This window comes from Zootoca vivipara, chromosome 14, assembly GCF_963506605.1.
Source record: "Zootoca vivipara chromosome 14, rZooViv1.1, whole genome shotgun sequence".
NCBI classification, from domain to species: domain Eukaryota; kingdom Metazoa; phylum Chordata; class Lepidosauria; order Squamata; family Lacertidae; genus Zootoca; species Zootoca vivipara.
In genome coordinates this window covers 40,214,980-40,238,493 of record NC_083289.1, presented here as the reverse complement: position 1 = coordinate 40,238,493, position 23,514 = coordinate 40,214,980, and the positions used below count along the sequence as shown (strand labels likewise).

The window sequence follows — 23,514 nt, the reverse complement described above, 5'->3', positions numbered from 1 at the left end:
AGAAACGCTGTCTGCAGCTTGCTTGCTTGCTTGCTTGCTTTTTTTTTTAAACACCTCTGAATTGCTGAAGAACTCAGAATCACTTTGCTGGTCCTCAGTTCAGGGTACTTTGAAAGATCCAGTTTTGGGCTCAGATAAGCCTTGAATCTGTCTGAAGTGGCCTGCTTTTGTATTGTAATTCATCTGAATCTGATGCACAACCCAGTGTTGGGTATTAAACACTTGAACAGGTGAAGGTTTACTAAAGTGTCAGATTTGTTAATCATTTGTATATTTTTTTAAAAAAACGTTGATCATGGAGATAGGATTCTGAGAGAGCTGCTCTACTAGATGAGAGCTTAAGACTACTAAACCATGGTGGCACTTAATTAAAATACTTTTTGTTAGTGGGTAGAGGGGGTATGGGGAGCTGAGGAACCTGTGATGTCAAACACTGGGGAGCTTTTTATATTAGCCATATCTGATGTTGAAAGTCCTTCCATGTAGGGTGGAACTGTGTAAACTTCCATGTTTCATCACAGGTGCATGTATTTCACTGGCCTAATGTGTGGTGGAATAGATATGTTCATCATGCTAGGTCAATATTTGGTTTTTAAAAGGCGTTTCCCACATGGGAATGCATCTCACATAGCTGCATAATATTTGAGTCTCCCTTCTCTAATAATAATTCATAATTTTCTTTCTCTTTTTACATGGTGAAAACTTGAGGACTGTTAATAATTTGACTTGGACTAGCATTGAGAAGCTGTTAACTGTGGGCTTTCCTGTTAGGGAAGCACATAAACTTAAGTTTCTGCAGGTTTATCATTTGTAGGAGCTCTTAAGTTTTTACAGGTTTTACTCCACTGAAATTTAGTTCTTAACACCTAGTGCTTTTGCTGTGTCCTTGATGTACTTTTAGCTGATGCTGCAATAAATTAAATACAGAAATAGGAGGTACTGACCTCCTCATACAGTTGCTTAACTTGCTTGCTACCTTGATGAATTTTTCACTGGGCCAGAGATGTTTTATCGGCTGGGACTCCACTTATCAGATTGTTATCACAGGGAGAATTCATATGTTCCACAAGCTAGTGAATACTTCTCCACCCTTCCAACCTTTCCTATTTAGGGATCAGAAATTATAGAAATATGGGAATAGTAAGTGCCAAGTTGGAGTAGAGCACTCACTTAAAACATTTCTCTTTTTGCAGATCTGACAGTGTATCAGCTGACCAAGAGAATTTAAAATACTCTTCATCCAGAGACCGGAGTAGTTCTTCTTCTTATGGATTACAATCCTCAAATTCAGCGGTGGTGTCTCGACATAGACATGATGATATCAGAGTCCCCACTGACATACAGAATGAAGAAAAAGGTACATAATTTGTCTTCATAGGTAAAAAGGAATACTGCCAGTGGAAATAAACTAGTTTGTGGTCTCGATGAGGAGTGGCTGACTTTTTCAGCCCCATGGTTTCATTGAGTGTCGGCTGCTCCTCTGGAGCTGCTTGCTAGCAGTGAGAATGCCGAGGGCAATCTTGCATGTGCGCACATTCACCATACACAGGTTACACATGTATCAAGCACACATTCACACAGCTGGGGAGTGGGGTTGACTTACAGAAATGCAGCAGACTCACACACACAGATAGGCATGCAGGCACATGGGGCAGGGTACAACAATTTATTAATACTACCTTCTCCTTCGTTGCCATCAGCTATATAAGTGGTCCCCAAACCCTGGTGGTAGTGTGAGTAGCAGCTATGGGACTGGTTTTTTGAGATCAGCTTCACAGACTCGAGGTAGTCCTGTATGTTATCATGAGGACTTGTTTCCCTATTGAACGGATATATGGGTACTCCTCTCCAAGTGTCCCCTGTGGAGAGCATGACTGCCTACCCCATACCTCCTGCATATCATGATATGCAACCCAATGTTTATGCTCTTAAATGATGGTTTTAAAAAGCTGAGAAACTGGAAAGTAAGGCCTCTAATACCTTAACAGACGTGCCCCGTGATCAGTGATGATGTTGTGCAATGTTACAAACTATGCTTGCTTACATCTTACCCTTAGGCCAAAAAATTGCCTCGTTCTTGCTTTAGTTCTCCCTTTGCTCTTACCCTGATACAACATGAGAGTTGCACTGTGCATGCTTAACTTATGTGATAAGCGGACTGGGCCACTTTACAGCTAATTAAGAAATAATCACCAAACTAAAAATGTACGCTTTGGTGTGAATATCCACAAAAAAGCATTCCCAGATCTCTAATGTCTCTTAACTCCTAGATCTTAAGATAAACCAACTATTGCACCACACTGCCTCTCCACTTTGGACAGAAGCACTGTGATGCTGGCAGTGTGGTCTAATGGTTTGACATGTGAGTCACAGGGTACATTGCCACAATTACTACCATATTTTTTCCATGTAGAAGACTAGGTTCCCCCCCCCCTAAAAATAATGTCAAATATTAGGGAGTGTCATATACTCTGGGCCATCTCCCCCCATTTTCTTTAATTTGAGTCCCCCCAAACAGCGGGCATCTTATACATGGGGGCGTCTTATAGACAGAAAATACGGTATCTCTCCATGTGACTTACAGCACTGGGTTGCTGTTAGTATGATTCTTTCCAATATTTAATCCTTCTTCCTAGTGAACATTCTGAAGGTGTTCACTGTGTGGGAAGAGGTTCAGTGTCAGGCAGTGTGTATGTGTTTCAGTCTAGGGTGATTGTGAGGGGTGTGTGGGTGTTGTTTGGAGCAGTGTGTGTGGGGCTTTTAAGTGTGCAGTTTCAGTGTTTAGCGTTTCAGTGCAGGATGGGTGTGGAGGTCTCTGGATGGGGCAGGGATTGCGTGAGCGTTTTCATTTATGGAGTTATTTGTCTGGTTAAACAGATGGCATGCCACAGTTGCTGTCTCTCTACATGACCTAGTTAAATGGTGGTTGTGAGATGAAATACTAAAAGAAACTCACCGTTGTCAGACCTCCTGTAGAGACAGTTGAGTGTGGGATGGGATATTTGTGAAGGAGGTTTCAGTGTAAGGCAGCATATATGTGGTGTTCGCCATGGGGTAGGGCACATATTACATTGCCATATGGGGAAAACAGTGGGGTGGGTGCATGCATGGCTGTGGGGTTCATCGTCCCCCATTTTATTCATTTTGTGCATTTATATCCCACCTTTTTCTCCAAGGACACCAAGGTGGCACACATAGTTATTCCCATCCTCATTTACTTTCCATAGCAACCCTATGAGGTAGGTTAGTCTGAGAGGCAGTGACCAGCCTAAGGTCACCCAGTGAGCTTCATGATTGAGTGGGGATTTGAATCCTGGCCTCCCAAGTCCTAGTGCAATACTCTAACCACTATACCACACTGGCTCTCAAAGCCATATACCCCCAAAGGTTTGATGTCCCCCTGTGTTGCCACTGCATCACATGGTCACACGAGGTATGGTAGTTTTACAATGGGAGAGCGTGTGTTTTAATGGGGTGTGGTCTTCCATGAGTTTCTTAGGTTCTGTCAGGGGACCGCAGTACAGGGAGCCTCTGCCCATCCTCCACACCAGCACCTCGACCAGTGAGAGCAGCAGCAGCGGGTCAGGTGGGGGAAATGAGGAAGTTAGCGGGATGGAGCAGTTAAGGCTCAGCGATGTAGGAGAGCCCTTGCACCGCCCTGACCAACAGGTGGAGGGGAGCAGGCAGCCGCTTCTGTCGCCTGATTTAAGGCGCATGCTGAAACGTAAGGGCGGGGGCCAACGTTTTGGGGTTCCCAAGCTCTTATGCTGGACGCGTAACAGGAAGTGTCCACTCTCGGATTCTGTGAGTGACTGAGAGGTCATGTTCTTTGCCATCTTGGCACTGTAAATACTATGCACAATAAAACTTTTAAAGACAGAGCAGACTCGGACGTTGTTACTCAAGAGTAGCCGCAACAGCATCCTGACAGGTTCCATATGTGCCCATGGCCCCAAAAGGTTGACAAGCCCTTATTTAACCATTGTGTCGCACTATGATATTTCATAACTTAAATGAATACGTAACAGAGTGATTCGTAAACTTAAATAAATAACCACCCCTGCTAAATGTGTTATTCAGCTGAGAAGGACAGGTAGCTCTTAACCTTGGAAGTTTTTCAGAAACCCACAGTGCATGGCTGTCAAGAGAAACTAACATGGCTCTGGCACCTTTTCTTCTAGGTGGCTACAGTGTCAATGGAGGATCTGGGGAAAATACTTATGGTCGGAAGTCGTTGGGGCAAGAGCTGAGAGTTAACAATGTGACCAATTCTGATTTTACCAGTGTTCAGCATGGGAATCGTGCTTTAGTCACAAAAGACATGAGGAAAACACAGGGTAAGTGTTGTGTTGTCCTAGAGAAAAAGGGAATTTCTGTTTTTCTGGCAAAAAAATTCTTGTTGCTACAGTAGCACTAGGGTCACTGCCCAAAGTAAAGTAGAGCCCTATTAAATTTTTGCAAACTCAAAATCTCTAGCATTTTGTCATGATTACACTTTAGTTTGTATAAATTGGGTAAACTTTGTCTCTGAAAGTACTGCAAGAAGAGGCTTTTTCAGTGGTAAGAATGATCTCTAGTCAATTGTTGCAGGTTTGGATTTGCTTCAGGGCTAGAAATCTTGTAATAAAGTTACTGCAAGTTGTGAGGTAAAGATGAAGTAAGCCTATTGCGTATATGTTGCTCCTTGGTACGGTAATTGTTTATTTTATACTTTATACTTGGATAGAAGCATGCCCATGTGTAATATCTCAATTTTAGAGCGATCATTGTCTTACTCTGATGAGTCTCGACTGTCAAATCTTCTTCGGAGGATTACTCGGGAAGATGACAGAGACCGAAGACTGGCTACTGTAAAGCAAATGAAAGAATTCATTCAGCAACCAGAGAACAAACTGGTTAAGTATCTTCTGTTAGCAACATATTAATACTTTGTTTCTCATATGATCTCTCTTGGGGCAGGTTTCTGGGTTGTAGGGGCAAAGAATGAAGGTTTGTCAGCACTGTAATTGGTTGCAGGATAACTTTGGCTCCGAATACTCGCAACCCTGCATATAAGCTTGCCTCATTTACTATATCAAATCTGAAGGAGGGAGCCAGCTGACTGTCCCCACAACTTTGATTTTTGGAGAGCACTTGAAGTACTTAACTGGCCTTTCACCTTCCTTCCCTCCTTTGATAACGAGAACCTTCCCGGTTCATCCATGTCCCACAGATAGGAAGGAGTAGCAGCTTGCTTGCTTGCCAGAGGGAAGAAAGAATTTCTGGCCAGGTGACTTCCTTCATCCTGGTGTGACTGACTTTCCGTGGCAGTTGGAGGGAAGGATGTAAAGATCAGCTGTGCTACAGATAAATGAGGGAAAGGGACTGGTCTTGAGGGTCCCTTTTCCTTGTAGTAAGAAGTTGCACTGAGAATAATATACATCAGCTGGCAGGCAGTGGGAGGTGGGGGCTGTCTTTCCTTGGAATGGGGAGGGGGGGGACAGAGCAGTTTTCAAATACTCTCCAGTTTTTCAGGCAGTCAGTTTTCTCCAGAGGGAAATTAGTTTCCCTGTTTTCACGTAGTCACTCTTATGAATAATTAGTTCTAATCTGAGCCTCCTCAGGCTACTCTACAAATCTAATCAAATATTAGTTTAAAAGATCTCAAAATTGTTTGGCTTGAAGTTATTGATGTATTTCAATGATGTGTTAATACTTTAGCCTGGAGGGCTGGCTTCTGCTGAAACCAAGATGCCCAAGGACTAGCTTGTTGGGTCAGAGGCAGAATGGCTATGGTGATAATCTCTATTCATTGCCTTATGCCAAGATGATCTCAAGAAATAAGAAATAAAGTACATACCAATATAAAAAGAAATTAACTTTTATTTCTTAGTGACCATGTGCAAACCTTGACAGTTAAAAACCACCTCACACATCTGGTGCAGGCAGTGCTGTATGAGCTGCTGCTTCTGATCTATTAGGTACCCCATGTGGAATGAGAATCCTCTGTGACTTAGATAGGGAGGAGAGCCTAAATGGTATGGACAAGGCAAGAAAATATTGGGCTTCCTTCCTGGGTAACATCTATTTCAGAAGGGATGGGGTGGCACAATAACTTGGATTATGGGCCATCAGTTGACTATTGTTGATTTGATTAACAATGTTTCATCACAATTGGTAATATAATTGTATCTGGCAGCTATATTTGATCAAAGCAAATTTAACTATATACCACGAATCTTGTGGTTAATGCAATTTGCTTGGACTATTTTCCAATAGCTTGGTTTTATATTTGTATATCTAAAGCTGTTTAGGGAAGCTTTTAATGTTTGATGGACTACTGTATTTTAATATTTTGTTGGAAGCTGCCCAGAGTGGCTGGGGAAACCCAGCCAGATGGGCGGGGTATAAATAAATAAAAATTATTATTATTATTATTATTATTATTATTATTATTATTATTATTGAGGTGTTGTGCATAAGTTCAGATAGACTTGCACTGAAACTTAAGAAAAATGGGACATGGTTGCATCCAGTTGCTAATATTAACAGAAGGTGTTAAAAATGACCTGTAAGTGAAACAATGACTGCTTGCACTGCACATTTTTCATCACAGTCTTCATGGATATCATGAAGGTTGTTTTTAGTGTATCTAATGTATGCTTTGTAGAATAAGCACTATTGCACTCAGCTTCCGGAGTAAAGCAGGCACATCAGTGCTACGAACAACTAGGAATGATACACAGAAGCACTTTGGGGGGAGGGGGGATGACAAAAATAGGACGGCAAGCAGTGGCGTTTATCTTTCAAATGACAGAACAATCTGAATTTAAATTACAATAGCAATTATTTTAAAATGTGTATATGTTTGCTATTGCAGGTGCTTGTTAAACAACTGGATAATATCTTGACTGCCATACATGATGTACTTAATGAAAGGTAAGTTGGACTTGTGCATTCCTGAAGTTAGTGTATTTGTGGCCAGCAAGCCAGGTAACACCTTCAACCTGGAAGCTGCTGCAGGAGGGACAAAGCACAGTTAATATAAAAGGGAAACAAGCAGTATCCTGCTTACTTTTGACCAGCCTAGCCCAAATGTCTCATGATTACTTTTGGAAATCAATAACTGAATTCTTAGTTTGACATCAGTGGGAGCATACTATGTTGTGAACCTGTTGCGAGGCCAAGACAGACATCAACAATTCGTTCAGGATTGATGCAAGCTTAGCACTCCTGAAGCAATTAAGAAGAATTGATTTGGATTTGGTATTGCCCCAGTATTGAGGCAGATGTATGGCACCTCTGATTTACTTTGGAGATTGGCTTGAATTCTAGGAAGTGTACTTCATTGCATGTTTCCTCTGGGGTCAAACCTCAGTGACTGCTTTGCGGAGTATGCTATCCATTATTGACCCCTAGTTATTGCGGGTTGGGTTCAGAGTGAGCTAAGAAGTGTGTGTCACAGGTATATATTTGCATATCTATTTGCTGATAGGTCCAGGCAAAACAAAACAGGGGCAGAGCTGAGTCTTATGGAGACCAGTGAAATCCCATGGAACATGCAGAATCTCAGTAACTGCTCCTGCTAGACATAGTAGTTCCTGGGCTGATTTAGAATGGGAACTGTGGCAAGAATTTCTGACCTGCTGAGATAGGGGAGAGCAGAAGGTAAAGGAACCACACATTGAACCACACACAGCACTTCAGTGTATAGAGTCCATAGAAGACAACTTTCCATGCTCCTGCTCCTTAACTGATTCTTGCTTGTATGTTGGTACCCCACAACCCCGGGAAATATGCTACCAATATGCTGGCAGGTATCCATGAATAAGTAGATTTGTGTGAACAGAAATACTTGGGAATTGTGAATGTTCATCTGTATGAATGACGTTTTGATTTCTGTGTGAGAGAGTCTTTGTGCTTATAGATGAGGGGAAAGCACAGGACAGAAGGGAAGAGGAGACATTTCACCCCTTTTGCAAATGCCTTCAACATGCTTACTCTTCAGGTTACCACCTGTGAGTTGGATGGAAAGAGAGGGGAAGTGGAAGGAATTGACAGCAAACCATGTGTTTCCACATTAATGGAAAGTGCTAACCAGATCATAGCCATTTATTCAAGTCTTTATTGTCATCATTTGCTAAATGTCTACTTTTCATGTCTGAAAATCCTTACCACTACTTTTTCTTTTTTCATAAATGCAGTAGCAAATTGCTTCAAGAACTCAGACAGGAGGGAGCTTGCTGTCTTGGACTTCTTTGTGCTTCTCTGAGCTATGAAGCAGAGAAGATCTTTAAATGGATTTTTAGTAAATTTAGCTCATCCACTAAAGATGAAGTTAAACTTCTTTATTTGTGTGCAACTTACAAAGCATTGGAGACTGTGGGAGAGAAGAAAGCATTTTCATCTGTAATGCAAGTAAGAACAAAAGTTAAATTGGAGCATTTTGGCTTTTCAGATACTGAATCATTTTCTGAAATGAAGAAGCTGAAATTTAAGCAGGCTAGCATATTAGTATATTAAAGCTTCATTTTAGATATTGGGCATAATAAACAGTTTCAGAACTTCTGTGTACCTGAAATCCATAAGTGTTGAAATGTAAATTTGATGCATATTTTAATGTGCATTTTATAATGTATATTTTTAAAACTGTTGATTTTATTTTTAATATATATTTAATGTAAATTGAATACAGGTTTTGATGATTAAGCAGCTTATGAATCTTGTTAAATAAATAAATAAATAAATGTGCTGTAGTAATCTGTTATAACTGATTGGTCTCCTAGCTCAGTGTCATAACTTTTCACTGCTAGAACCTGCCTGCCAACAGAATTTTAAACCAATTGTGGAATGCTCCAAGCCTATTGAGACTACTTTCTGATCTTAGGGCATCTCCTTAAAGGTGCACGGTGTCCACATTTCTGTTTAACCATGAATTAAAATTACTAGAGTTGATTAGTGTCTGGAAATGGTGGTAGAAAAACTGATATGATGGGCAGGAATTATTCATTGGTAGAGACTGAAATTGAGAATTGGGGTAAGATGAAGGGGCAAGTGGGTTATATAAAATGAGTGGAAAAATCTAATAGTAGGAGCAACCCTTGGTGTTCTCTCAGTGGGCATGAGGTTCATTAGAACCAGTATCCATCTTGCCAGTCCATCCAGACCTCTCTCTCCACCCCTGTAAAGCATGTGTCCAACATAGGTTAAGAACCAAAGCAGTGCTACTCAGAAGCAGTTCTACTACTTCATCAGCATGCATTTCTACATGTTGTTGACAAGATAGATTATTTAAATAGTAGTTATTAGTGCACTTCTGTAAACAGTGTGGTTGTTTTCTTAATAGCCTGAATAGTTTTTGTTCAATATGGGTTTTTTGGGTGCGCACTTTTTTTTCTTGAAGCTCGTGATGACTAGCCTGCAGTCTATCCTTGAGAACGTGGATACACCAGAATTGCTGTGTAAATGTGTCAAGTGCATCCTCCTTGTGTCCCGATGTTACCCTCACATTTTCAGCACTAACTTTAGGGTGAGCACCTTTGCTTCTCTTTCTTGGTTTTAGATCGGTATTGACACATGTGCTACAGGTGGATTAATTTTTCTGTATTGCTTTCCAAGGACACTGTTGACATATTAGTTGGGTGGCATATTGATCACACTCAGAAACCTTCTCTGACACAGCAAGTGTCTGGTAAGTCTTAAAAAATAAAATTTCATGTGATGACCTTAATAAATGTTCTTGGCTTCCTTCTGGAAGGCGAAGTGTTATTACTAGTGTATACTTCACTTTGCTTATTTTGGGATGAGGAAATAGTATTAGTCACAGGGATTCAGTTAAAACATGAATCTCTGGGCTTGTGGGAATTTTGAGAAAGTGCTGTTGGTATCACTGTCTTTGTTTGCTTCTCTCCGCCCGCCCCCTCCACTCCCTGGTCAGTCTCCTTCATTTCCTCCTCACCGCAGCAGGCAGACACACACACACACACACACACACACACACACACACACACCATGATTTTACACAGGGTCACCACAAAATCACCATCAAATTAAAGCTTAACTGTGACAGACCTTACAGTAAAAATCATAAATCCGGTTCTTGCCTTCACAACAAACATTGATCTGAGCTGCAGATCCTCATGGATCTTCATGATTGACAACAAAGCCACAAGGTGACCTATGATTTAATGCTAGTTTTGAAGGGATTTATTGTAAATAATAATAATAATAATAATAATAATAATAATAATAATAATAATAATAATAAATAATAAGGATACATGTTTTTGTTCCATGTCAGTGCTGGAAAGCACCAGAACTGTGTTGTTGTTGTTTTTTTAGTTTAGTTAATGGAAGATGGAAGTGATCTGTGGTGGGGAACCCGTGAAAAAATTGTGTAACTTCAAGAGAATCTGCTTTACTGGATCCATTGTGTCAATGTGTGCATGTGTGCTTTTCTCCTCTCTCTTTCTCCTGACATTTGTGGCAAGCCCCCCCCCCCCCCCGGTTTTATTTCCCATTTCCCAGAGTATTCAGTTTTCGCTTCTGCCCTCTTTTTCACTCTGCTTTCTGTACAACTGCTCAGGGCATGATCAGAGCCTTGAAAAGCTCATAAAACTGAAAGAGGAAGTAGGGGAGAATAGCACTCCTCTTTTCATTTTTAGGTGCTGTTGAAGGCGTCACTCCTTCAACTTCCTCCTTCAGCTCTGTATGCTTTTCAAAGCAGGAAAGGTAACTACTCTCCCCACTTCTTGATGAAGGGTGCAACGTGTATATGGTGAGCATGGTTTTGTGTGCACTAAGAGAGCTCCTCAGGGGCACGACATTGGGAGCCCCAGTGTTAAAAGGAATGTCTGGCTTTCCTAAAGTTGAACATTTTTATCAGAATCAACTTTTTGAAAAATATAATAATAAAATAAAATAAAATAAAATAAAATAGTGGCATCATACCATGGGAAGATGATCTGATTTTCCCAGAGGTCTAAAGCTGGCTTTCTATCAAAATTGTAACTTGGTTTAATTCATACCTATACAAGGACCAATAACTGAACTTGGGGCAAGGGCAGAGTTAATAAGGTGTTCTTTTGCACATTCCCATTTCTTGCAAATACGTTAACAATGAACAAGCTTGGATTGTTACCAAATGGTGGCATTCACATACAAGAGGGAGATACCTGTAGGCTCAGAGGAATTCAAAGTTTGCAGAAGTAATGGAATGGAGTATCCTGGAAAATGGCATAGGTGGCTGGAACCCTGTCCAGGAGCATTTCATATTGCAAGTGTTGCCGTCCTCCCCCAATTGCATATGAGAAAGCTTCCTGTCCTCTCTCCCACCCGCATTTCATATATAAGACATATTCATGTTGCAACTATTTTGCTTTTTTGTTGTTGTTCATTTCATTGAGGATGTAGTTTTGTGGAGAGCTCTCTGAAGTAGTGGCCGATCTTTTCCTATTTTTTAGTAGTATGCACCCCACCCCATAAAATACCATGAAGTTGCAATGTGTCAGTAATTGTGCAGCTCCCTCAGTAGGCTCTTTCTTTTTTAATGGAATGCTGGATTCTGATAAAGCCTTCCTTCATTAATCCGATAGCCCTGAATTTATTCAGTGTTGTGTCCCTTATTGCAGATGCCCCGTGTCCCGAGCATACCCAGCCCCAATGAAGACAAAGTGTTTGAAAGTTTAGTTTTTTATTGGCAAAGCACTTGATTGCACGAGCTTCTAAGGTGTAAGCCCCTCCTTGACCTTGGAGACAGTGGCAGAGGGGACAGAGGAGATTCTAACAGCCCAGCGCTCTCTGGGACTGTCGCTTCCACCTGTGCACCTTCCTGCAACTCTTTCCCCTCCTCTTCTCCTCTTGTCTCTGTCTGCCTGGACTTTCTCTCCCTCCTTCTCCTGGCTCCTCCCCCCCCCCTACAAATGGTTGGCTTACTTCCCCTGGATCATCTTCCTGTCCCCACCCTACCCCGCCTCCTCTGCCCACCCCTCAGACTCTTGCTTGTCCCTGACACCCTGCTACAAAATGTCCTTTCTTTCAGAATGTAGTTACCTGGCAACCTCATTCAATTCTGTAAAGTTGCTTTTAATTATGAAATGAAAGATATTTTATTTAATTTCTCAGTATTGAGTCACATCCACACCATGGCTTTAAAGCAGGCACACCCAAACTTTGGCCCTCCAGATGTTTTGGACTACAATTCCCATCAGCCCTGACCACTGGTCCTGTTAGCTAGGGATCGTGGGCGTTGTAGGCCAAAACATCTGGAGGGCCACAGTTTGGGGATGCCTGCTTTAAAGCATGTGGCTTTGCCCAAGGAATCCCGGGAACCTTAAGTTTATCCATCACAGAGCTACAATTATTAGCATTTTAAAAGAACTATAGTTCACAGGATTCTTTTGGGAAAAGCAATATGCTTTATGAATTTATGGTATGGGTGTGGCTTTCATTAGGCAGAATTTGGCCACAAATGTTCTCTGTTGACTATGCCTGGCTTATGCATTCTTCTAAATGTGTCATCATGCTCTATTTTGATTTTCCTGATAAATGTAACTGATGTTATAAAATTACCACTGTGTAGTATTTATTAGAGCTGGTGGTTTGTTGTGGGTATACTTCAATTTTAGGTGACTTTGTTTCTGAGTAAACCAAGTGTACTTTTGATCATAACTTTGTTTTTATTGGTTTGGCACTTTGTACAGGGTGGTTACAGAGCCTCGAACCATTTTGGGTAGCTGACCTTGCATTTTCTACCACACTTCTTGGTCAGTTTCTAGAGGATATGGAAGCGTATGCTGAGGTAATAAACTGTTGGTCTTGATAAGTGTTTAAAAGGGAACAGGATATTGGGTATTGTTGTGTCTTCCCTTGCATATAAACAATAGGCAAAATAGATCGGCACACTTTAAAAGCATTGTAAGGGTCAGAGGAAACCTATTTGAATATATGATCTTCAGTTTTCACTCAAAGCTCATTTTCGGGGTGTCCTATATTGCAAGAGATGGTGTTATAAAGGGTTGGTGCTACCATAGTGAAGGCCTACTTCCAAAAAATCATCAGACAGCTGACCAAAGATAGTAGAAGCAAGGCCATTTTTGAAGGTCTTAAGATTTAACAGCTAAGCATCATAGCTGCCAAATTCTGCACTAACTGTACCTTCTGGAATATGCTTATGTTAGCATAGAGATACAGTATCTTGCACTGTGGGGTTAGAATACACAAAGCTTGCAGTTGTGAATTTGCATTGGGTATATGCTAACTACATTTCTTCATGTAGGACCTTGGCCATGTGGCTTCTGGAGAATCGGTAGATGAAGATATTCCTCCTCCGAGTGTTTCACTGCCCAAACTGGCAGCACTACTTCGAGTTTTCAGTACCGTGGTGAGGAGTATTGGAGAACGATTCAGTCCCATTAGAGGGCCACCAATTACTGAAGCATACGTAACTGATGTAAGGCTTCCTGTCTTTCATGTTGCATACCTAAAAACCCTTTGTGGCAGTGAGCCCCAAATTGAATAGGAATCTGATAAGCTTGTTGCCTCTTCTCCTTAATTGTTGTCACTCATCAGTTGACATACTGGGTGCTCCCTCCAACCTTTCTGTTGGAAACATGCCTGCACCACAGATGTGTAATTCCAGAGCATCAAATGTCACTGGATTAAAACTCACTGTTCCAGACTTAGTTTCAATCAGCAGAAAAGGACCTATGCAGAATACCTCTGTGGGACACATTCCAGCCAAAATTAACCGTCTTCAAGCCCTGTTTATAGGATGAGGATGTGCTTATATATTTTCTGTTCAAACCTCTGGAAGATGCAGTTGTGCTTGACTTTTGCATTGTGCCCTGTGTGCTGTCTGTTCTTATGCCACCAGACTTTAAAATCATTTTCCATTTTGATGTGCAGTAGTGGTTATTAGTATTTTCTGGTGAAAGCGTGTGACTGGAATGACTCCAGATGGTTGTGCAATTTTAGCCTCAGAGGAACAGGACAGCACTCACCTTTCAGTTAATTGTATATCTTTTCCCCTCTGTTTTCAGGTTTTGTACAGAGTAATGAGGTGTGTGACAGCAGCAAACCAAGTCTTCTTTTCTGAGGCTGTATTGACAGCTGCCAATGAGTGTGTCGGTGTCCTGCTTGGTAGTCTGGATCCCAGTATGACTATACACTGTGACATGGTCATCACTTATGGATTAGATCAGCTGGAAAATTGTCAGACTTGTGGTACTGATTACATCATCTCGGTGTTGAACTTACTGATGCTGGTACATACAGTTCTCATAATATCTCACTTTAATTGTTGGTTTTTGTTCGTTCATTTGACAATTTAAGATTATGAGTGATTGAACAGAGTGGTCAGGGAGACCATTCTCTAGCTTGATTTTGGTTTCTAGAAAATGTTTATGGTCTTGAGCAAATCACTGCTTTTCCAGTCCCACCTCTCCATCTTTAAATGAGGAGAAAGGTGATTTACCTAATAGAGTTGTTTGGAGGGATGGGTAAAGGTAAAGGGACCCCTGACTGTTAAGTCCAGTCATGGACGACTCTGGGGTTGCAGTGCTCATCTCACTTTACTGGCCAAGGGAACCGGTGTTTGTCCGCAGACAGTTTTTCCGGCTTGTGGCCAGCATGACTAAGTCGCTTCTGGCGCAACGGAACACAGAAACCAGAGAAGCGCACGGAAACTCCATTTACCTTCCTACCAGAGCAGTACCTATTTATCTACTTGCACTTTGACGTGCTTTCGAACTGCTAGGTTGGCAGGAGCTGGGACCGAGCAACGGGAACTCACCCCATTGCAGGGATTCAAACCGCTGACCTTCTGATCGGCAAGCCCTAGGCGTCCCGGGTTTGGAACGATAGGAAGGGTTTAATAGCATTTTAAGGATTTAAGTACTTTGTAAATTATGGGATCACTTCTTAATGTCTGTACAGTCATACCTTGGTTTAAGTACGCTTCAGTTTGAGTACTTTCAGTTGTAAGTACTCCGCAGACCCGTCTGGAACGGATTAATCCACTTTCCATTACTATCAATAGGAAAGTTCGCTTCGGGTTAAGTACGCTTCAGGTTAAGTACAGACTTCTGGAACCAATTGTGTACTTAAACCGAGGTACTGCTGTATTTTTAAAAGCTTACAATTTCTGCCTGTCAAAATGTTGATGCTTGTTCTAAATATTGGCTCTGGTGCTAGCAGCGATTGTGGGATTATATCATTCCATATCCTTTACCTAACCAGGTGGCATTGATTAACGAATGGCTTAAATCCTCCTGATAGGCAAGGAATCATGTGACTAAGCTTTTGTCCATGGCTCTTTAGGGGATAGGTAGGTGCCTTTGGGAATCTGTTTGTTTCCTGTCTGAATTTTTCTGGTCTCATAAGCTGCACTTCTGGTATGCCTCAGATTTCTGTTGTCTGTCATAGTTGTGGCACCCTGGGCAGACCAGATACTAAAGCTTAGTATGATTCCTTGCTTCTCCTTGGTGGAGGGAGGATTTAAGACATTTGCTTTTGGATGCCTTGTTCACCCCAAGAGAGAAACCACCTTCACAATAAATACCCTGTGTACCTTTCTTAGTTGCCAGTGGAAAGAAGAAATCTTAAATTGCCATTGGCTAAACATCTCAGCAAGCTATCAATGTTTTTCAAAATATATATTTGACTTAAAGTGAAGATTTGAGAAGTAAAAGTGTAATGCCAAGTCTTCTTCTCTGTCTAGATTGTTGAACAAATAAATACAAAACTTCCATCATCATTTATAGAGAAATTGTTTATACCGGAATCAAAATTGCTTGTACTCCGCTACCATAAGGAAAAAGAGGTAAGCAATAAATGGTTACCTTCATGCCACAATTGTTTAGATGCACTTTTAGATTTTGCATTTTGATGTTAATTTCTAAATTAAAAGAAAGCACATATGTACATGCCCTTTAATTTTACAGCTGACCAGTGTGAGTAAGCTGTTCTGCATGGTTAGTAGCTAAATTCATGCATCATGCCCAATTGGTTTGCAGTGCTGCTTGAATTGACAAAGCATAACTGTGGCTGTTGCTCAATCTCTGGAGGCTGTTGTGCCTAGAAACAGGAGTGGACTTAAGAAACCAAGTGCTAAGAGAATGGGAAATGAAGCAGCTCTAGAGCATGTTTGGCATATTGAGCTGTTGTACTTGACAAGGCTCTTACAGGAGTTTTGTACAAAGGCTACAATATGCTTGGAGCACGCTTTGGCGAAACAACTTCTTTTATTTTTAGGAGGATGGAAAACATTTTTGCTTGGTCTTGATTTTATTTGGTTGTTTCTGTGCTAGATATGAATGACACTACTCATCCCCTCCCTCTGCATCTCTATAACACACAGCTTGCATCATTTGATAGATCTCCCCTGACACTCTGCAGAGGCTTTTTGGGGTGAGGGTGGTGATGCGTTGCGGCGTGGAAGAGGTGATCAAAAAGACTGTCTGCCTTTTTGCGTAAAATTGGATACATCCCATAATTGACACTCTTGCCGTGGTCCATAGGCAGTTGGTGAGCCTTCTCATTAATGAGGCTATGAATCAGTCCCGTATAAACCATGAACAAATTTTATGAAATAAATAAATAATGTTTTAGTACTTTAACTTTTGTATGTTTTAAAGTATAGTTGTGATTTTTTTTCTTGATTTCACTGTTTTAATTTTTTGTAAACCACTTTGAGGTTTTTTTTTAACAAGCTGTGTATAAATTTTATGAGTTGAATAAATAAATATTTCCATCCATGATTGCTTATCAAGGGTTTTATGTAAGGGTGATATCCAACTTTAGCTATACACAGAGTAGACACACTGAAATCAATGAACTTAAGTCCACTTGCTTCAGGGGGCCTGCTCTGAGTTAACTGGATGTTCTCTTTATGCCTTTCGGCAGAGCATGTTGAAACTGCAAGTGTGGGCATTCACTTCCAATAACAAAGACTCTTTCAGCTTTGATTATAGTAATTGTGGTTGTTCTAAGGAAACATATTTTGTTTATTACTATTTTTGTTGTTTAAAAAACACTGCTAAACTACTCTTCATCCATGCTGATGCCAAGAGCAGCATACAGTAGACATGGATAAAAATTAAAACATGCCGCAAAGAGCAGTACAGTAAAAACAATCAACTATCATAAAATTAGAGGCAAGTAAAATAAAGTTTAAGAACAGACTAAATTGCCAGATTTATTTTATACCAGTACCATACGTACTTACCTTCAACTGTGTTAATGATTGTGAAGAGTGGACAAGCTACAGAAAATGTGTAATATGCAGCTCCAAACCTTTGTGACATGCTGAATTTCTCTTGTTTCTCAAGGTGGTTGCAGCAGCACATGCAGTGTATCAAGCAGTACTAAGCTTAAAGAACATTCCGGTTTTGGAAACAGCCTACAGGTTGATTCTTGGGGAAATGGCATGTGCCTTGAACAGTCTTCTTTGCAGTCTGCAGCTTCCAGAGGCTTGTTCTGAAATTCAACATGATGCTTTCAAGAACCATATTTTTGATGTAGCGAATGCAAAATTTGTTGTTATATTCGACCTTAGTGCTCTGACTACAATAGGAAATGCAAAAAACTCATTGATTGGAGTGAGTATGTTCTACAGTATAAATGTGAATGGCAATTATAAGTGCTTACATCTTAGTGGCTGTTTTAAATTTAAAATCTGGTATAGTATATATTGTCATGTCATTCACTGTGCTACATTGAAGGACAACCACACATTTTTACTTGGGTGGGGAAATCCTTCCTGGGTTAGAATGGTTTAACAATCAAGTTAACTCTGCTGTAGGAAACCTTAGCCCAGGCATCCCCAAACTTCGGCCCTCCAGATGTTTTGGACTACAGTTCCCATCTTCTCCGGCCACTGGTCCTGATGGCTAGGGATCATGGGAGTTGTAGGCCAAAACATCTGGAGGGCCGCAGTTTGGGGTTGCCTGCCTTAGCCCATCCAGATGCTGCTGAACTGCAACTTCCATCAGCCCCAACAATCATGTCCAGTGGTCAGGGACTATGGGAGTTTTATTTCAGCATCATCAGGAGGGCCAGAGGTTCCCCATGGTCACTTTAACTAATTAAGTAGGCATTATCTTTGCTTTATTAGCTGCAACACAGGGTCGTATGTAAGTACACAGGAACACACAATTGTCTGTTTTCCCTCTCAATGCTGCCGCATATGAAGAGAGAGTTCAAACACTAGCTGAAGTCACTTTGCTCTTTTCTGAATAAAACAATTTAAGATCACTTTATGGTCATTTCAGTTGTAGAAAATGTCCACAATCTCCTGTCCCATCCCGTTTTGTCCTTGTATCACACTTTACAAGAAAACTTTATTGCTTAGCTGTTAGTTTACTACTAGTTTTGTGATTAGGTAGCAGTTTTGAGAAGACATAGTCATGCTTTTTTAAAAAAACAACAACAACAACAACAATGCTGAATGAATATAGGACTGACAGCAATGTAATTTTCATAAATACTTTGTTCTTTACTATTGCTTGCTTTGGCAGATGTGGGCTCTATCTCCAACGGTGTTTGCATTGCTGAGCAAGAATTTGATGGTTGTGCATGGTGACATAGCAGTTCACTTTCCTGCAGTCCAGTATGCAGTGCTCTACACCCTCTATTCCCATTGCACCAGGTGTGAAGGCATTCATTCCATAATGTAAATGATAAAATAGTGATCAGTTCAGGGACCAATTGCACTTGGTTGTTTTAGCTGAACAATGGAAGGTATTGTTAATACCTTATCAGTGTACTGTGTACAACATAATAGGTGTTATTGTACGATCTCCATTCTTTTTAATGGGCGCCCCTTCACAAACCACAGTCAGATAATGGTGGCTGCGTTAGAAGATGCCTGTTGTATTGTACTTTTCTTTTCATGAGTGATAGTGAAACCTTTGCTCTTGGCTGAGATAATTTCTTAAAATGCTTTAAAAAATCAGAAAGCTAGGAGAGTAGAATGGGCAGTATGGAGTGTTCCTAGTGAGTCTATTTAAGAGAGAAAGAGAAGTGAGAGGATTGGTTACTGGGACTAAAAACTTTTTCTAGTTGCAAGAGAACCCTAGATTGGCAAGATGGGAAGTCTGAATGAGAAGCGATTCTAGGAGGCAGTGGGGTGGGTTTTTTTTAACATTATGGAGCTGCAGCAACATGTGACTTTAACCCTGTGTGTGGTCACCAAATAGTAAACATTTAACTTTGTGTTGATCTCCAGGCATGACCATTTCATATCTAGCAGCCTCAGCTCTTCATCTCCTTCCTTATTTGATGGGGCTGTTATTAGCACTGTAACTACAGCTACAAAGAAACATTTCTCCATAATACTAAATCTCCTGGGACTTTTACTTAAGAAGGATAACCTTACGCATGATACCAGGTAACTAGTGCTTTCTCCCTGCCCAAAGAAGATGTGTCTCTGACAGAATGATTGGTACTAATTAAACATCAGCAGTATATTTATACATAAAAATTAGGGAACTTGATGCATTTATGTTTCTCATAACAGTTTGTGGAATTAGTTATGCCTTGCCAGAAAGCAGTTTCTTTTAAAAAAAAAAAGTTATATGCCTAACTACTCAAAGCAACTCTAAAACAGTCAATTTTGTCTAGTACAGTCCACATAGGCAGTTTTACTCTATGCCTGTTTACTCAGAAGCAAGTCCAGATGTCTTCAGTGGAGCTTACTCCCTAGTATGTGTTCATATTTTATGTAAACCACTTTTAGAAGTTTATATGATTTAGCAGTATACTAATGTGTAAGGGACCCAGGTGGCGCTGTGGTTAAACCACTGAGCCTAGGGCTTGCTGATCAGAAGGTCGGCAGTTCGAATCCCTGTGACGGGGTGAGCTCCTGTTGCTTGGTCCCAGCTCCTGCCAACCTAGCAGTTCGAAAGCACGTCAAAACGGCGTTTCCATGTGCTGCTCTGGTTTGCCAGAAGCGGCTTTGTCATGCTGGCCACATGACCTGGAAGCTATACGCCGGCTCCCTCGGCCAGTAATGCGAGATGAGCGCGCAACCCCAGAGTCGGTCACGACTGGACCTAATGGTCAGGGGTCCCTTTACCTTTTTAATGTGTAAGTAATATGCATTCTACTCAGTTCTCCAGTGATAAAATTAGATAAAAGTTTCTTGCATTACTATTGAAGTGGATATGTCTGATATTTATGTGCCAGGTCACTCAAACCTTGTGTTCTGTGTGTCATCTTAGAGTTGGATCCAGACTTGTCCTTCCATAAACATATAGACCCCTTCAATTTATGGAATGGACTGAGATCCAGCAGAAGTGGGTAGGGAGAGGTTCCTCTTTCCCTTTGTAGCTCTGCCACCTCACATGCTGTTAGGGGGAGGGTATTGCAATTGAACATAGAGGGGTACCGAGGGTGGGGAGGAAGGAAGAAAATGTGAAAATCTCCTCCCCCTCCAGTGGGAGCAGAACTCCTTTCATGACAAACCTAGATCAAGCCCAATAGAATTAGAAATGTTAATTTGTAATTATCTAGAGTAACTGCTGTATAATGTATTTCTAGGAAACTACTAATGACATGGGCTTTGGAAGTGGCTGTCCTAATGAAAAAATCAGAGACATATGCACCGTTGTTTGCCCTCCCATCTTTTCATAAGTTCTGCAAGGGACTTCTGGCAAATAGTAAGTGGTTTATTATTCTGCTTAGCATAAGAAATGGGTAAAGTCAATTCCTTCCAATTGTGTTGTTCATGCTTTGGCTAAACACATAGTCAACCATTTTTCCAGTCCAGCCTAAAATTCATCTGCTAAATGACAAATTCTGGAAGTGTAGCCATCTTAGTCTGTTTCAACAAAACCAGTAAAGACATCTGTCTGCCACCTTAAAGGCTAATACATTTTATTATGCTTCAGTGCTTTTGTTAAGTTTTTAGGGTGCCACACAGGAGTCTTGGTTAGTTAAATGCCCTCACATGAAGTGACCCAAGTTGTAGAATTGACTGTGTATGGTAGTGAGAACTTGATGCTTCACATGGCTCTAAAAGGATAAGTAATCCTACAGTACATTGGATTATTGTGTTGTACGTAGAGCAATTAAATTTCTACATGGAGAAAAGGGGAATAAAAAATCCAGTGAACTACAGAACTCGTGTCATGAGCCTAAGGGGTCATGATGCTTTTTTTTAACTGTACACTCTCCTTCGAACTGCACAACAAACTTCACTTCATTGCAGAAGCTGTTTGTGACATGGCATGGATATAAATTCAAAGAAGAAAATGTCAGCATGGGAAAATGTCAGCATGGGTGACACTACATGACTCACACTCTGGAACAAAATTATGTTAACGATGCACATCGTTACTTTTATTTTTCAGTGGCTTTTATAGCTCCTGGTGTAATGGGCCTGTACTGAAAATTCTATTAGCATTGGTGTGTGAAATTAAGGACAGGGAGTGACATAATATTTGATCTTGATTTTTTATAAAAGCAAATAAAATAAAATTGATGTTAGAGATCGTGTGAATTAAATACAGTGATAGCCTAAGTTACATGATAAAAAAAATTAATACTGTCTCCTTTTTACCCAATACATAGCTCTTCTGGAAGATGTTAATATTTGTCTTCAGGCATGCAGCAGCCTCCATGCTTTGTCACCTTCTCTACCAGATGATCTGTTGCAGAGGTACGTTGTTAATTTTGTTTCCAGGACAAATAATAATGTTCAAATTTGTATGCAGTTCTTATTGTGTTTATTTATCTGATGCAGATGTGTTGATGTATGCCGTGTTCAGCTAGTCCACAGTGGGGCTCGTATAAGGCAAGCTTTTGGAAAACTGTTGAAGTCTATTCCTTTAGATGTAGTACTAAGGTAAGTGTATATGTATTGAATTTTTGGAATGAGGGTGCTGACTGTGTTAATCTAGTTTTAGTTATATCTATATTGTAGTCTTTACTTGTAGCCACTTGTGAATGGAGAAAGTAGGTACAAGTGCAGCAAGGGTGAAAGCATCACAAAAAGTAATGAGTTTCCGTACATCAATAGCAACGAAACACACACTAACAACAAATTGTCTAACTTCACACACACTTTTGACTTCCGATTCACCTTATTGTGCTTTCTACATATTCTTTGCCTATACGCACTTCCTGTTATATCTGTTGCATATATATTGCATACTGTTCTTTTTTTTTTGGTCTGTGCTGTTTTATGTAAACTGTTTTGCAATTAATTTTTTTTTAAAAAAACAAAAAGTAATGAGTTTCTATCTTTGCAGTAACAACCAACACACAGAAATACAAGAAATCTCTCTGGCTATAAGAAGTCATATGAGCAAAGCTCCAAGCAATACATTTCACCCACAAGACTTTTCTGATATCATTAGTTTCATCTTGTATGGGAGTTCTCACAGAACAGGGTAAGTCTGTGTTTGTATTTGAAAGGATAAGTATTTTTTAAGATACTTGTATTTTTTTCTGTTGAAAAAAAGATCTGTGTTTTGCTTCCAGCAACCCAACTGCCAAGAGATTTGTAAATTTGTCTCTACGTTAAGTAATTCACCAACCAGTTTATTGCACAATATCTATTGCTTCAATAGATTTGCATTCACAATTTGTTTACTTAGCTGCTTTTAATTTTCTTTAGAACTAAATCCATGTTGAAGACACCTAAATGACTGGTCCTTTGGTATGGTGAAGAAGACATATTTTAATGTTGGATGTATGCATTCACCTTTTTAGCAAAATCTTGATAGCAGCAGACATCTAACAGTATCTGTCTGCTCAGGCAATGGGGCTTCCCCTTGTGCAGCTTCCCTCTCCACCCAAGCACTTCCCCCCAAGCAGTTGGAGCCCCCCCCCCCGAGAGCAGATTTGGAGGAAGAGGAGATGAAGGAAAAGTCCAGTTGCATGAGTGGGCATCTGCTCCTTGGATGTCACCCATTTTTTTTCATATGACACTAATCATTCAGGAAAAGCATCTTCATCATAGAGACAATGGATTAATGTTTGCGTGACTATCACTGCTCTATCATGTGTCTTACATACTCCTCCTCCCTTGAGTCCAAGTGGATATACATAAATGCAAATATTAATCGTTACACATTTGTCTTAATACCTGATTTTGTTTCAGGAAAGAAAGCTGGCTTGAAAGGTTATTTTACAGTTGCCAGAGACTGGATAAACGTGACCAATCAAATATTCCCCGCAATTTATTGAAAACTGAAGCTGTTCTTTGGCAGTGGGCTATCTGGGAAGCAGCACAATTTACTGTCCTTTCAAAGTTAAGGACACCACTAGGCAGAGCTCAAGATACATTCCAGACAATTGAAGGTAATCTTAAAGAGCTTGTATATTTTTGGAATATTTTTTTTAAGTTTTAAAATCATGATATAACATTTCTTCCATTAAAAAGTTAAAATGTATTTGGAGAAAAAGTGTTGATTTGTATTTAGCTGCATATTGTCATTTTGGTTCTGCAGGTGATTTTCATTAATTTGAATATTCACTGAATTGAGATTGAATGTCACAACATATTTGCATCTATTATGGTGTTAATTAGAA

At 40.4% G+C, this 23,514-nt stretch overlaps 1 protein-coding gene across 2 annotated transcripts in view; it reads left to right on the top strand.

The window, feature by feature from the left end:
- Positions 1–23,514, top strand: part of SMG1 (SMG1 nonsense mediated mRNA decay associated PI3K related kinase) — a 72,120-nt gene that overhangs the window by 8,727 nt on the left and 39,879 nt on the right. For both annotated transcript variants that reach the window (XM_060282549.1, XM_035130581.2), the window contains exons 2-20: positions 1,194–1,357; positions 4,182–4,337; positions 4,759–4,895; positions 6,860–6,918; positions 8,184–8,397; positions 9,383–9,508; positions 9,598–9,670; positions 12,681–12,778; positions 13,256–13,429; positions 14,019–14,243; positions 15,698–15,799; positions 17,307–17,576; positions 18,495–18,625; positions 19,205–19,366; positions 20,518–20,636; positions 21,550–21,637; positions 21,722–21,823; positions 22,230–22,370; positions 23,084–23,283. In XM_060282549.1, coding sequence (XP_060138532.1) covers positions 1,194–1,357; positions 4,182–4,337; positions 4,759–4,895; positions 6,860–6,918; positions 8,184–8,397; positions 9,383–9,508; positions 9,598–9,670; positions 12,681–12,778; positions 13,256–13,429; positions 14,019–14,243; positions 15,698–15,799; positions 17,307–17,576; positions 18,495–18,625; positions 19,205–19,366; positions 20,518–20,636; positions 21,550–21,637; positions 21,722–21,823; positions 22,230–22,370; positions 23,084–23,283 — 2,741 coding nt within the window. The remainder of the gene's footprint in view (positions 1–1,193; positions 1,358–4,181; positions 4,338–4,758; positions 4,896–6,859; positions 6,919–8,183; positions 8,398–9,382; positions 9,509–9,597; positions 9,671–12,680; positions 12,779–13,255; positions 13,430–14,018; positions 14,244–15,697; positions 15,800–17,306; positions 17,577–18,494; positions 18,626–19,204; positions 19,367–20,517; positions 20,637–21,549; positions 21,638–21,721; positions 21,824–22,229; positions 22,371–23,083; positions 23,284–23,514) is intronic.